Source organism: Hemibagrus wyckioides, linkage group LG11 (genome assembly GCF_019097595.1).
Source record: "Hemibagrus wyckioides isolate EC202008001 linkage group LG11, SWU_Hwy_1.0, whole genome shotgun sequence".
Taxonomy (NCBI): domain Eukaryota; kingdom Metazoa; phylum Chordata; class Actinopteri; order Siluriformes; family Bagridae; genus Hemibagrus; species Hemibagrus wyckioides.
The window spans coordinates 20,599,281-20,614,829 of NC_080720.1; the positions used below are offsets into that span (position 1 = coordinate 20,599,281).

The 15,549-nt window shown below is 36.5% G+C and overlaps 1 protein-coding gene across 1 annotated transcript; it reads left to right on the forward strand.

Annotated features, from left to right (window-relative positions):
* The first annotated feature begins 6,431 nt into the window (after window positions 1-6,431).
* LOC131361238 (SAM pointed domain-containing Ets transcription factor) lies at window positions 6,432-15,247 on the forward strand. Its single transcript, XM_058402221.1, has 6 exons — window positions 6,432-6,809; window positions 11,745-12,207; window positions 13,194-13,391; window positions 13,523-13,570; window positions 13,714-13,848; window positions 14,017-15,247. Exons 2-6 carry the CDS (start codon window positions 11,751-11,753, stop codon window positions 14,193-14,195), a joined length of 1,017 nt encoding a protein of 338 aa, XP_058258204.1. The 5' UTR covers window positions 6,432-6,809; window positions 11,745-11,750; the 3' UTR covers window positions 14,196-15,247.
* Window positions 15,248-15,549: the final 302 nt, after the last annotated feature.

The following is a 15,549-nucleotide window of genomic DNA, read 5'->3' on the forward strand; positions in this document are numbered from 1 at the left end:
AATCATATAGTTTGACATGACCAAAATAGTATATTAAAAATGCCTACCTTTCTCTGATCAGCATTTTAATCGAAAAGTCTGCGTAATGTGTTGAACATTCTTTGGTGGCATTTACTGTGAGGTCCATAAATATTTGGATACTGATAGTGCTGTATTATGTTAGCTATCTACCACAATATGTTGGAGTTGTTTGAGTGCAGACTTTAATCAGCTTTAATTTATGGGATTTTAATCCAAAGTAGTTGAATAGTGTAGTAAATAGAGAACAAATGAAACAAATGAAATCGAACAATTGGCTGCTCAGCATTTGTGCTATTCCCACATTATTTCACTTACAAGTGAGCAGATAAAAAATTCTGAAGTTGATTTCGAAAGCAGCATTTGGTCTTAACTCTCAATATGAAGTCCAAAGAGCAATACATGTTAGTAGAATGCACCTTCATTATGCAGTAAAATCAATAAAAACCCTTAAGAATTTTTTCCATGGTATAAACAAAGGTTTGACTAGATGAAAATGTCCATGAGGTAGATGTATCTGTGTCAAAGTCAACAATCAAGAGAAGTATTCAACAGAGTAAATTACCACATGATGTAAACCACTGGAAAGCCTCAAAAATAAGAAACCTGATTAAAGTTTGCCATGAAGAACTGCTTATGATTCAAAGAATACCACCTCATCTTATGGAGGCATGCTGAAGGCAAAAAAAAAAAACCCTAAGAACAAGTAGGAACTGAAGATCACCAGGGAAGAAGCCCAGCATCTGATGATGTCTATGGGGTCTGGAATTCAGTCAGTAAGTTCAGTCATGTGAGTAATTTGCAACCAAGTATAAAAACAGTGATTTTATTTATAATTGTTATGATGTTCAATTACTTTTGGTCCCATAAAAAAAAGGGGCCAAATATAAAAAGTGTTGTGATTCTTGATGCTCTTTTGGATTTAGATCTGGTGCCTGGTGAGGCAGCTGGAGCACATTGAAATCATTCTAATCTTTATGGATCCAGTTTGAGATGACTTATCCTTTATTATATAGGTTATAACATCGGGTCTGTGAAGCTATGAATGTTTTACTTTTCCCACACCATAACGCCACCAACCTGAGCTGTTGCTATGAACCGACCATCTTCATGCCACAGCAGAATCCAAGATTCATCAGACCAGGCGACAGCTTTATTTTTGTTTAGCTGTTCAGTTTCTGTGAGCCTGTGTCCACTGTACAGTTGTGTGTTTTTGTTTTTTAAATAGCAGTACAACATCAGTAACCCGATAAACCAGTTTGGAACAACTGGTTTGATTAGAAAGTTGATTGGAGAGGGGAAGAGAGATAAAGAAGTGCAGCAAATGATAGGATGCTAAAACGGCAACGAAAACTTGAAACATGAGCAACTACTGTTAAAACAAAGATTCAGCCAATTATCACCTCCAGGAAGATGATCCAAAATTACCCGTGAGTACGAATTACAGTAAGAAGACGTTTGATTGAAGCTAAGCTGTCAGCAAGATGCTCCTGTAATGGACCACTGTTGAAAAAAACAGCATGTGCAGAATCGGTTAAACGCATCATTTGGCCCAGAGAGAAATGGCATAACATTCTGTGGTATGATTGGAGTAAAATTGTTGACTGTCGGATAAGAGGTCATCGACAGTCAGGCGAACTCCAGGTACTGAATTCAAGCCATAGTACACTATGAAGACATTAAAGCATGGTCACACAAAAATCATGGTGATAAATAGGCGTGGGGCCTTTTTATCGTATACCAGGGATCATGGATCAGTTTGAATGCTTCAAAATACTTGAATACTTATGTTGCGATATGCTAAAAATAGCAGTATATGAGTAAAAGTGCAAAGGCATTCTTTTTTCTTTTTTTTTTTTTTGAAAACCCAGTCATGTTGTCTATCACTCATGTGTACTGTCCTCTATTAGCTGCCTGTAGATAGGAACAAGGGTCAGCAGATGTATTTGACAGTCATAATGTGTAGAAGACAGTAAACTTAAGGCAGCCATTATATAAGTTCCACTATCATGTTCACTGCTATGGCAATCTAGTCCTGTGTAACAGATGTACTCTTTAACAATTCTGGTTTTGGTATAGGGCGGTTGCAGTGTAATCAGTAGGTGCAGATAAGAGCTGTCACAGCTGTTTCTCTTTTCATTAGTCTGTCAGGGCTCCTGAATTTCCATTCAAGAAATGTCTACACTTATTGGAGGAGGAAAGTTACAAAGAAATCATCACACCAATCCAATATGTAGTTCTTCCCTAAGCTGTTGCCACAAAGTAGGAAGTATTTATCCTCTTTTGTATGCCTTAACATTAAATTCACAGTGAAATTCCTTCACTGGATCTAAGGGTCTTGAACGTGTTCCGGCATGATACTGCTCCTGTGTACAAAATAAGGTCCATGAAGACATGGTTTGCTGAAGTCGGAGAGGAAGAACTCGAGTGGCCTGTACAGAGCTCTAGTAAACACCTTCAAGATAAACTGGTCTCATTGCCTGACTGTATTACAGTTGCTCATTTTATCACACTACCAAAGACCTTGCAGTTGAGCTGTCTGAATTTACTATGCCATGCTACACATACACATAATGGGTCTAATTAAATTTAATAATTTTAAAATTATTCATTTTTTAATTATTTAATAATTCTATCCTATTAGATTAATACATGTAAAAACAGGAATGGTCCAGAACGCAAATTTCTGTTTTCCTCTGTTTAGAATAAATCAGCCTTTAGTTATCATGTATCATCCAGTAGAACGAAATTTTTGACATGGATCTTTAACACTTGGCAGGCTTATTCTCAAAAGAGATTTTATAAAAACAGATCTAAATTGGTCCATATATGTTAGAAAGCTCAAAATGTAACATTCATATTCCAAAATAAGGTTCATTTCTAGTGTCTTTAAGACAGCGGATTAAGAAATGAGATCTTTAAAAGTAAGGACTCTAAGAGATCATGTTACCTTAAAGCATGCATGGATATCTTGACAAATATTTGTCCAGGTTTCTCTGTACATTTTGGAACACACCTTGGATGGCACACCTAACCCACCAGTGACACTTCTTGTATCCAGTAAATTAAATGCAGTGCATGTTTTTCTTGGCACACACTGAGTTCTACTCCCTTGATGATGAACTGATAACCATACCATGGTTCTGAGGTCCCTTAGAAAAATATTGGCATGTTCAAGCATGGTTGTTTTTAACCTGACTACCTTAGACTAACTTGACCATGACCATGATCTTTGAGTTACTACTGGGCCTTACTATAGGCTTTTTTTTTTTTTACTATAAGATAGAGCAGGGCTGGAAAGCATACCAATTTTGTTTAATAACTAGTTTAGTTTATGGACACAGCAAACATCTCTTCAGTCTCAACAAATGCTGAGGTGTAACTGCTTCAGGCAGTCCTAAAGACTGTGAGAACTACGCCACCAGCTCTCATAATTTGATCGTCTTGTGCATTGTCATGGTCAGTTGATAACTAAGTCAACTGTGAAGAGATAATGACCACTGGATTTACAGATGTTCAAGTAAAAAAATAGTCAAGTAGCATGTGTTAAGAAGTAGTATATTACTTGATATTACAGTATATTACTTTGCATGTTAGTAGTGTACACAAAAAAATGAGTATATTAGTACTAAAAGTACTTATTAGTGTTCAATTTCTGCCCATATTCCTGGCTCTTAGAACAAAGAGACGATTTAAAAGAAAAAATTTAATTCCAATATATTTAAATGTAACGTTACAATACAGCACAATACTATTTACTAGGGGGTAAATATATTTTCAAAGCACTATGTATTATGATGGGTTTGGTTTTTTTTTAGAGATTACTTTGAATGTTCACCGCTGTTGAATTCAAAGTATCCGACTTGGACCTGACTTGGCAAACATTAGAGAGTGAAAGCATTAGAGACAAGCAAACTTTCCAGCTCCCAAAGATGACCTGAGGCCTGTGACAACTGTTAAAAGGCCTGTTAAAAGACGGTTAACCTGAATTAACAAAAGAGGATTAGTTAATAGTGTTAATTAGCCGATGTGTGCTTAATGGGATTAATAACAAACTTTTTATATAATGATCCTCAGATCTAAAAAAAAAATACCTCAGGGGTATATTGATCAAACACATTCTAAAGATGGTACTTTCCTAATGATGATATACTGCAGACAGTTACTGTGGGTTTTTTTTGTTTTTCGTACATCAATTATGAGAATTGGTCTTATTACAGAATTGGAAATATCTGCATTATTTGCAGATATCATGTTTCTTGATATTTAATGGATTTGCATGTGCACAGTAAAAGTAAAAGTGCACAGTGTTGATATGGATAAATGAATACTGTTAATTAGATTAATACTATTATTAAGACAGTTGCTTCAACACAGGTTCATAGGTTGTGTATTTAGTTAATAGTGTTTAGTTAATTATGTTAATTTAGTTAATAGTTTGGGTGTTAACCTGCAGAATATTATTAATCTCCTGAGAATTCAATGAGGCATCAAGTAGCTGTGATATTGCTCTCATTTATCATCTTCGTTTATCATACATATTTATGTTGCTTTCTTATAGCAATAGAAAACCCAATAATAAGCTTTTGTCTAGAATGAATTGGTGTGTTGCTGATTTTGCTTTCAAAAGTTAAATGTTAAATGTTAGAACGCTGACCTTACCTGACTTCCACCAATACATCCACTGAAGTCCAGCAGGTTTTAAGCAGCTCGTTTACTGACTGATATTCTTCTTTCTACGTTTAACCATGTATTTAATACAAAGTGGAATTTCCAAAGGATTGCTGATTTCATTTGAAACAAACCTCTATGCAAATCATATCATATTTTGGAGTTTGAACTAAACTCCATTTGTTTTGATTGATGACTAAACGCAGTGAAACTGAACGGATGTCTCCGAGTACAGAATCAATTTCCAGGCCAAAAATTCTTATCTGTTTATGAGAATGTTATTTTAGAATGAGGAGGTTAAAAGGCTGAATCTCAACTCACTCACTCGGTTTTTACAACTGCCATGCAAATGATCCCTCAATGAGAAACATGCTGAATAAACAACAGTCAAAGAGACGTAAAATAAATCTATTTTTAATCTCTTTTGATACACAGGGTTTTTAAAATTTATTTACAAAGATATATCTGCTTAGCGGTATACCTCTCTGCTGTTCCATAAATCAGGTTTAGAACAATATTTGGCAGAAATGCATTGTGTGTTGTGTTTTAATGCTAAGATACTATTGTATTTTAAGATAGTATTATGCTTTAAGGTTAAGATACTATTAACCCCACACTCAGCTTTTATAAATGAGGCACAGCGTATGTGTGAGACAGTCATGGTTTGTGTTGGTGTGTCTGTTTAACTATGCAAACAAAGCACCATGCCATGTAGTTGCAGGGACATCATCAGTACATTACTGACGCAAGCAGAAACTCTTTTTTTTTTTATAAGAGAAAAAATACGCAATATAATAAGGAATCAGCACAAGGATCTAATATATTACCTATTTCATTACCCATATTTATACTAATATTGAAATTTTCATTTAAAGACATCATCAGTTAGATTTTTTTCAGTATATACAGTAGTGTTTTAATTATTCTTACAAATTAAAAAAAAGAAAGACAACCACTGAGTGACCAGCAATGTTGTACTTGTATGTCCTACACTCATTTCATTTCATTTCAGTAGCATAAAGATGAATGGGTTCATTTTTAATTGTGCACACTAAAGTCCTGGAATGTGATTATTATTATTATTTTTTTTACATAATGATCAGTTGGTGCTCAAAAATGCCTCCAGGTATTGAGATCAAACACAATCCTGTGTTGTAAACATGGTACTTTCCAATTGATGATTTAATTAGAAACATACTTTAGACATCAGTTATTGTAGTTGTGTTTTTTTTAACCAAATATAAACCAAAATATAGAAATGATGAAGACTGACCATGACATATAGATATAGATATAGATATATATGCATTATTTGTCCATGTTTTATGAAAACATATGATCAAAATATGTCTAGGTTTATGAAGTGTCTTGATATTTGACTATATCATAAATATATATATTTTTTAAGATAATTCAAACCCCAGTAATACCAGATGATCCCCAAAGTCCCACTAAATTGTAATTATTTTGGTTTCTATTTAAGAAATAGCATTACAACACATTTCTTCATACAAATTCTCATTCTTATGAGTAAACATTGCTTTTATTTAACAAGTTTCAACTTGATTTCAACCAAGGACAATATGGCACTCAAATGCTCTGTACAGGACTCTTCTCCAAACTGTTATATCCTTTATGGTGAAAGGCAGAGGTGGACCACAGTTTGAAGTGTTTACACAAGTTAATAATGCCTCCTTATAAATGCCAGCACTGGAGTCAATGGAGCAGGCATTCCTGCACACAGGACTTGAGAGCTTGGCTACACACCCACATCAGGTATACACACATGCACATACGGCCAGGGAAAGGTTGACACCATCAGGTTTAGTCACTGAATGTAGTGATGTGGTGGTGTGTGCCTGGAGACAGTCGTGCTGTGGGATCTCCAACATCTTACTATTCAAGCAACCTGTGAACGCATGTCACATGTCCAGAAAGACTTCAGAAGATATGAGACAGCCAAACTGAACACCAGTTAATGTTCGTCCAAGACAGCAGCGGAAACCAAAAAAAAAAGAATTTTTTTACTTGACTGCATCAGTGGAAAAAAGGAAAAAGGCAAAAAGGAAAAGAAAAAATCCCTCCTGGTGCTTCTCCAGACAGTCACTGTATCTGCACAGGTAAGGCCAAGTTGAACATACAGTGTTTAAACTTTAGTAGTGGTCTGAGAAAAAAACCTCATGTAATAAAAAAAATGTTAATTTTGAATTAATTTTTAACTGCAAACATATTTTATGATTATAAAAGGATGAAGCAAAAAAAAAAAGAAGGAATGTTTTCTGTACATTTATACTACAATAAATTGGTTTAAATACAGAACAAGGAAAATTCACACTGTGAAAAGCTGAGTGGGTAAAAGTGCACCAAGTTAGTGTCTTATCTTTACCAAGCCTTTTGTGTGTTCTTTTGATGATTAATAAGGGCTGATATGGTATTCAGATCCAGTAATCCAGTAATGTTGGGAGTGCACCTGTTTGTAGGTGTTTCAACATTTCAGCCCTTTCTAAATGTGACTTATGTTAGGACCCCAGTGAGTCACTAAATTAGAAAATAAAAAAAAATGTATAAGGTTCGTAACTGTTTTTTAATATGGTGGGTTGGCAGCATGCCACATCTCCACCAGAGCTGAAAACAAATTTTCCCTTGAGGAAAGGCCCAGTGACTTACAGGTTCAACGTCTAAACTCTTAAAGGCATGTTTGAATTTTGTCAAACCAGGCTAAGAAGTCCATGAACTAAAGGGGGACTTTGGGTAAAGTAAAGCAAACAGGCCAGTTATGACATCTTTGTGTAGATATATGATGCAAAACAGCCTACAATATTTGTTTTTCTCTTCAAGGAAGCAAAATAAAACATGACACCTTATCTTTAATAAGTCTAGACTTGAAATCTCATTTGTACTGTATATTAGAGGGAGAAAGAGGATTAGAATTGCCACGTTTTAGCAGTTTCTCTTGACAGTTAGACTATATCCAGAGAAAATGATTCACCTCAGAGCTTGCCTACTTGTCAGATTCTTTTGTTTATCTGTCTAAAGTCATCCAGGCTCTGTGTTGTTTGTACATAGACTTGAAGAAAGAATATCCCTAGGGTTATTTGTCTAAATTCTGAATTCTAGCCAGAAAAGTAACTTTTCCACATGCTAAACTGTTTAAACAAGTGACTCACTTTGCTCTTGTTAAATCTTTCCAAAAGTGTTAAATAAAGGGATGGTGGTGTGTATTAAATTTGTGACATTCTTCTTTAAATGAAGTGATATTTTTTAATTTAACAAAATCATATGTTTTCTTTTACCCAGGACCTTTTATTTAATGTGTTTGGATCAACTGAAATATTCTCAAGTACTATAAAAGAACTCATAGGTTATTAAGATATTTGCTAAAATAAAGTCTGTTACTAAAGCCTGCTGTCACACCTGCATCAGAAATTAAGCCAAGTATGCAGAAATGGTTGCCAAAAATACCAAAAGATTTAAGAGTACCGAACAGAGTCACAAGTGCATTCCCATTTTGATTCTCCTGCCAGGAGAATGATTCTCATCAAGGGCTGTCATTAAATGGGTGACATCGTGGTAATGTGACCATTTGCATGAGACAAGTGTGCAAGGTTTAAAATTCATACACTGGTGTCTTTTTTGTTATAAATGAAACAGCATCCTAACCGGTAACATTGAGCTGATATGGTCAGATGGGTTAAAGGCAGATGTGTCCAAAAAAAACCATGTAGATGTTTTATCACTATATGTCAAGCTCATAATTTCAAATACTTTCTCTCAAACAAAGACTGAAAAAATGTTAATGCCAAAAACATTATGTAATATGTATAATCTTTATACTAGACTATACTATACTCTTTTTAAATTCTTGACTAAGACAGGTTATGAACATATTTTGAGAATGTTTCATTAAAGAAATACGTTGCTCTGGATAAGAGCGTCTGCCAAACGCCAGAAATGTAAATGTAAATAAACCTTTGGGCATGTATAAATAGTTGAACAAGGTCTGTTGATGCAACACATATATTATGTGTCATTTTTAATTCATATTTAATCTGAATAAACATGAAACGAAAATGCATGTACACCTGAAGTTCTCACAGAATAAGACACTATGAATTATGGTCTTCTTGAGATACAGTCAGCTCTAATTATTATAGTGTTTTACACCCTGAAATTGTGAACAGGACTCATACTGGACAGCTGTCAGAGAAAACAGTGGGTTTGTGCAAGCTGTCTTCCAGCAAAAATAAACTCAGGAACTTCACTTGAAATGATATTTAATAGCCTATTATCAGCAGGGGAGATGTTTGACTAGTTAATCTTTACCTATGACACCTATAACACTATAAATGTTACAAGCCGGCTTACTACCCAGCATAATACCCAACTTTTTTTTTAAACAATATATTGTACAAATTGTCTTTCCTTGATGTCATCCTAAGATGAAACTATATTAAGCAATACTGTCCTGGCAAATATGCAAGACCATTTTAAGTTTTTTGGTTGCTAGTCATTGTTCCCCAGAAGGAAAATGAACAGAAATTGCACTTTGTAATTGAAATGTGATGCTGTGTACAGGTGGCAAACAGTCTTGCATGACTTCACACATTTGCTAAGTCCACAACCAAACAAGGAAGTGTCTTTCTTTATAAGAGAGGATACGGTAGGGTGGGTAGCAGTACGGGGACATGCCTTAGATTTTTATCTGTACCTTTTAATTTGATTGCCATCTGTTAAATTTCTAGCTGGGAACATCTTGAAGTCATGAAGTACTCTTTTTAGATTAGTATATAGAGTGAGCAAATGTCATTTTTGTGAATGCAATAGCTTATAGTAATACATGATTAAATAAATAATGTCTCTTAAAGCAATCGGATTTGACTGTTGGTGATTAAATAACAGTTGTTGTTATTCGCCTCTATTAGTTAGTTTTTTAAGGAAGGATCCCTGACTAATAGTTTAAGTAATCAGACCGGTTCTGGCACAGAGGATAGCTGCCAACTCTTAACCAAAACTGTTTGCCAAATCTCTAAACGTTTTGCTTCTCAGCAACAGTGAGCACCGCTGACCCAGCAAAAGGAGAAACTCTTAATGCCACTGAAATGAATTTTCAAGTCTTTAACGAAACTCATTTAAGAATCAGTCACAGGCCCTAATCTCTTGCCTACGAAGTGTGTTTGTGTCCTCTTTTCTCCTGTGCTGAGTCAATATGACCAAATGTGCCAGGATAATGGACTTACCTCAAGCTGTTGCTACACAGAGGGAACGCCAGGCTGCGTGTGTCTAAGCTGACCATAGATGAAGGGAAAGATGCACCCCATTTTTCCAGGGAGGGGAAAAGGATGAAAGAAGGGAATGCAGGAGCAGTAGGAGGGCAAGCAAGCCAGATCAGGGTTAAGAGATGAGAAGGGGGGATGTTTAAATGTGGATAACTTCATTTCCTTTAGGGTTAACCAGAGTGTACCTTCAAAGACACTACCCAAGTCTTCTATTTGTGGTAGCACAGAGATCTGTAAACAGGGTGTAAAAATGGCCTGAACTCTCACCCCCTTTCACCCTCTTCCATCCCTTCTTTAGACTGATAGACTGGCAGCTTGTCTTTGGTTTTCTCTGCTATCACTGGGTGTGGAGCCATCATCAGATTTTATGAATTTGAGTGCCACTATGTCCAAACAAATGTAAGGTTTATCAATGAGCATGTGGCATGCGAGAAATTATTCTATGGAGGTGCAAGAACATTTACAGATAATCCACAATGACCATTTGAGCTCTCACTCTCCATCTGTGCTTCCTTTAATTCATCAGCAAAAAGGTTACACAAGGCCATCATTACTCAAACACAAAGATAGGTCTACCACTATGTTTACCACTACACTCTTAATCCCCTAGGGCAGCATGTCATAAAACAGAAGACGGTATTTTATAGACAGTATTCTTCATACACAGACAGTGAAGATTAAATCTAATCTAGAGTTGTAACTGTAGTGCTCTTTGCTCTTTAATATATGATTATTACACATATTTCTAGACATTTTACCCATTTCAAGCTTGGATTTATCTGTTGGCGGATTATCTTGCATTTTACTGTGCACGAAATAGATGCTTGAAATAAGCAACATTATCTATCAGTAGAATGCTATTCTTATCACTCTTTTATTTGTTTCATTTTAATCTCATAATGATAAATAGATTTGTCTACATTGAAGATAGTTCCACTTGACATCGACTTTACCGAAGGTTTATTGTTCTGTTTTGGGAAGGAAATGTATTGTGCCACTTGTAACTGATTTGCTAAGATCACTGATTATATTAATGATTGTTCCTTTCTTTTCAATATTAAAATTATAGTCTCCTACCACCTAAATGTCTCACATGATTTCTATTGTTGTTTGTCAGTCGCTAGGTTTCAGTCATTGTCAATCTTTTGTCTTGAGCTGTGTCCTACTTTCCCATCGGGAATGAAAGTCCCATTTCATAAAGTTTCATTAAAAGCTCATGCTGACTGTGGAGACAGGGGACTGCGGGAATGGCACTTTGAAAGTGGGACTCAACTATATCTTATTTACTCAAACATTTGCCTCAATTCTGTACTAGTGACCCGTGAGTAAGTTCTGCAGCTCAATCCACTTTGGTCTTTGCCTCTCAGTGCTACACCGTGACTTGCTTTGGTTTCCCTGCCCCATGTGTTCCCCACCACTTAAAGAGACAAGCAGGCTCACTAAAACACATATATCTCTTTAAAGAAGTTTGGAGTCTGACTTTGGCTATGGAACAGGACACCATGGTGTTGATTAAGAGATACCATCTTGAAACCAAACCCTAAGTATTGATTCTATCTTAACAATATTACTTTTGGAAATGTTGATAATACATGTAGGGCTTTTTTTTTTTCAATATTAATGAATACTCATCCATTTCAGTTTATATATAGTGATTACAGTGCAATGCCTGTCCAGTTTGGAATCATTTGCTGATATCCTGGTGTCATTTTTCATATTTTTTATTTTTTTTGTTTGTTTGCCTGAGTCTCAGGAATCACTTTTCTTCTTCATTTTCAGGAGGTCATGGCTAGTCCAGTGCGGGTCCACCCAGATACTGTCTTGCTCCAGCCAGCTCGCTCTGCCTCCAGTTTGCCCGAGAACTCTTTGGCTGTTCTGAAAACAGAAGATGGGACAGTGGAGACTCTGGAGCTGGTGGACAATAAACCACGGCTGGACAGTACTGATCGTGCCCTTCCAGGACTCTACCTGTCCTGTTTCGACATGCTGTTCACTGAGGATGCCACATGGTTGGTGAGAGTGGCAGACTCTGCATCAGTTGCTAGTGGACCTAATCCAGAACCATGTCCAGAGCCAGAACAGTGCCCTGTAATTGATAGTCCTGGGCTAGGGACTGAGCCACTGTCCCCTGGCCTTGAAGAGCAGGTGGAGGAGAGATCTCTGGAACAAGTGCAGAGCCTTGTGGTTGGAGAAGTGCTAAAGGATATTGAGACAGCCTGCAAGCTACTGAACATCACACCAGGTTAGAGGCTAATATACAACATTGTGTATTTTGTGTCTGAAATCTGAATGTGTTTTAAAATGATTTTAATATCATATTTTTGCATTTTTGTTTTCCATCATACTGTTTTTGTAAGCTGTACAGTGGTGTAGTTTAAATATTTAAAAATGTCAGTATCAAATAATGGGGAACGTTTGGCAAGAAACCAGTAAAGGACATTTCTAATCCGCTAATGTGTACTTTTACCTTGGCACGACGCAAACCGTATGACGCTCAAACAACCATCAGATTTTCTTTATTTAAATAGAAATTGTGAAAGATGTTTGCTCAGAATACATCTAACGTCAAAACCTAGCTTTATATTCCAAAGATCTGTTTAATCCCCACTCCTGCATGTGGAGTTGTTGCAAATGACCTAAGAACTTTGTTGGAGTAGCTTTACTTTAGGGCTTTTGGTGTTTACCCAGCAGGTGGTGTCTAACTGTCCAACCAAGCCCTTGTCCTGCACAGGTGAGGAGCTCTGACTAAAAGAGTAAACATCAACAGCCAGCTCCTGCACACTGTGTTGATGTGCTCTAAAACATTTAACATTGCTGAATACGGTCAAATTTTCTACAGCTTAACAATACAAAGAGAATGACTTCCCTGTGTTTGTATTGCTGAATATCTCCTAATCTACCCAAACCTCACTGATACTTGTTCTTGATTTTATTGGTGTGTGCTTACTGGACTTACTGACATTTCTTCTAACTGACAGTTGTCATGGCAAATTTCACTCCTTGTAAGTAATTGTGCTACACCTCCTTGGGTAAACACTCATTCCCCCGTTCACACTTTTGCTTTTCGCTTTCCTTGAATGACACATGATCCTTGAATCACACTGGAGCATCAAAACATACAAAGCTCTGTACAAACATTGCAAATCCCAGTGTTATTTGACTGATAGGTAGGTGGTAAGGGAATGCTGAAAATTGTGCAGTGAGTCAAACTTATATCGGATCTTTCAGATCCAGTGGAGTGGAATTGTGGAAATGTTCAGAAGTGGCTGTTGTGGACAGAGCACCTGTATCGACTCCCTCAGGTGGGCAAAGCGTTTCAGGATCTGGATGGAAAAGACTTGTGTGCCATGACTGAGGAAGACTTTCAGCAGCGTTGTCCACAGTGTGGTGACACACTCCACGCACATCTAGATATATGGAAATCAGGTGCTTACCTATGTTTACACACGCATAATATTGCTGGAATGGAATGAAAAATTCATGGCGAGTTTTTGGTATAAGCTATTGTAAATGCATTAAGTAGATTAACTCACTCGCATGCTTCTCTGTGTGCTTAGCTGCCTGGATGAAAGAGAGATGTTCATTAGGAGAGTGCAGGATCACAGGTAAGATCAAGATCAACTATGTAGAAATATGTAAACACATCTGGGTAGAAACCTCAACAGCATATTTACATTCATTAGTCACAGAGGAGGAAGAAAATAGACTGTTGTCAAATGCTGTCACACTAACTGGTTTTGTCCAACAGAGAGAGAGGAATTGTGGTCAGAAGCAGATTCATCTTGCTCCGGTCAGCCCATCCATTTGTGGCAGTTCCTCAGAGAGCTTTTACTTAAACCACACAGTTACGGACGCTGCATCCGCTGGCTCAATAAAGAGAAAGGTATAAAATGTTATCAGGGGAATTCAACCCAGTAGTTCCAGTGAATGAAAGCTAACATTATGCGGCATATAGCGAGACCTTGTTTATCGTTTAATATTCTCTCTTCTGTTTATGTGTCACTGTTAAATCTGTATTGAGATGAAGCTTTTATCTATCTTTTGTCTAAAGGTATTTTCAAAATTGAAGATTCTGCTCATGTAGCACGACTCTGGGGTCTGAGGAAGAACCGGCCAGCAATGAATTACGACAAACTTAGCCGCTCTATCAGGCAGTACTACAAGAAGGGAATCATCCGCAAACCAGATGTGTCTCAGAGACTGGTCTATCAGTTTGTCCACCCAGTATGAGTCCAACAACAGACCAACAAAGCCAAGATGACAGATTGTTTGCTATGCACTGACAAACTGCCTAAGAACTAGAGTCTATATGCTCTAGTTCTTTTCTGTGTTTAATTAATGTTGTGGTCTGGATTTTTTATTCCAATCATTGTGGCCACTTTTACATGAAGACATTTCACGATCTGGTTGTAATCTTAATAAAACATTTTACATCAGACATTTTATGACTATATAGGTCACATAAAATGCTTGGCTATTCGCAATGTCTGCCTGTCTCCATCTTTCAGTTAGCTTATTAGAGCAAACTGACTCAAAGTAATTGAGCAATAACCTAGGATCAGTTATGGCCTTCATACAGGTTTTAGGCACTTACTAAATGTGGAAACAGGTTTGAAACATAAAATTTGCTTTTATTTCTTTTTATTTTAAATTCTTCCTTTAGTTGAATACTGACATTCATCAAACACGAGTTCTTCTCTGACAGCGTTCATAGTGCTATGTCAATGCTCGCAATTTTTGTTTGAGCAAACCTCCACTCCCTGTGCGAATAAGTGGCCAACTCAGGCACATGTTTGGGTTTGGTCCTGGCCTCCACCCAACTCAGCTTTTTTTTTTTAGCCCTAATCACACAGCAAACTTATTAACCCTCCCTTGAGGCATCAACAGTAAAGAAAGTCTTCACCTCACTGAGCTCCCACAAATGGTCATCCTCCATTACAAGCTCATCTTGTGCTTTCTCTGATCAGCAGCAAAAGGCAAACTTGCTGGTTAATGACTATTATTAATAGTGATATATATTCTCAAAAAAGATCTCTCTTTTCAAGTTAAGGTATGTGGTCAGATATTAATGAACTGTAATGAATTACTGGCCTTACGTGTAAATGCATGTGGCGGTTGTGCTTTTCCTTTTTCTCTGGATTTCTTTTTTGCAATGTCTGCCATTGTTAATAATAAAAAGATTTGTTAATACACTGACATAAACACTTTCTGTTACCTAATGTCTCCATCATTTTTTTTATTTAAGTCCTTCCACATTCCACATTTACTATATTCAAAATAAAATCATTAAAAGCTAACAATCTGTGTTTTCATTGTTATGTTTACCAAGTAACCTAGTGGAAAAGTTTGTAATGCCAAAGTGGAGTAAACATTAAACCCATGGTGACAAATAGCTTATTGGTAACTACTCCTCCTGTCTAGTTTTAAAATGTAAATCAGTGATTTAATGTTGATGAAGTCATCTAATGTTTGCTATGGTTTTAATGATATTTGAAAATGTTTGTACAGTATGGGCATATACACAATGTAGCCACTACTACGGTCTTAATTTTATAGTATAGTAGTAACGATGACAAACGTTTCT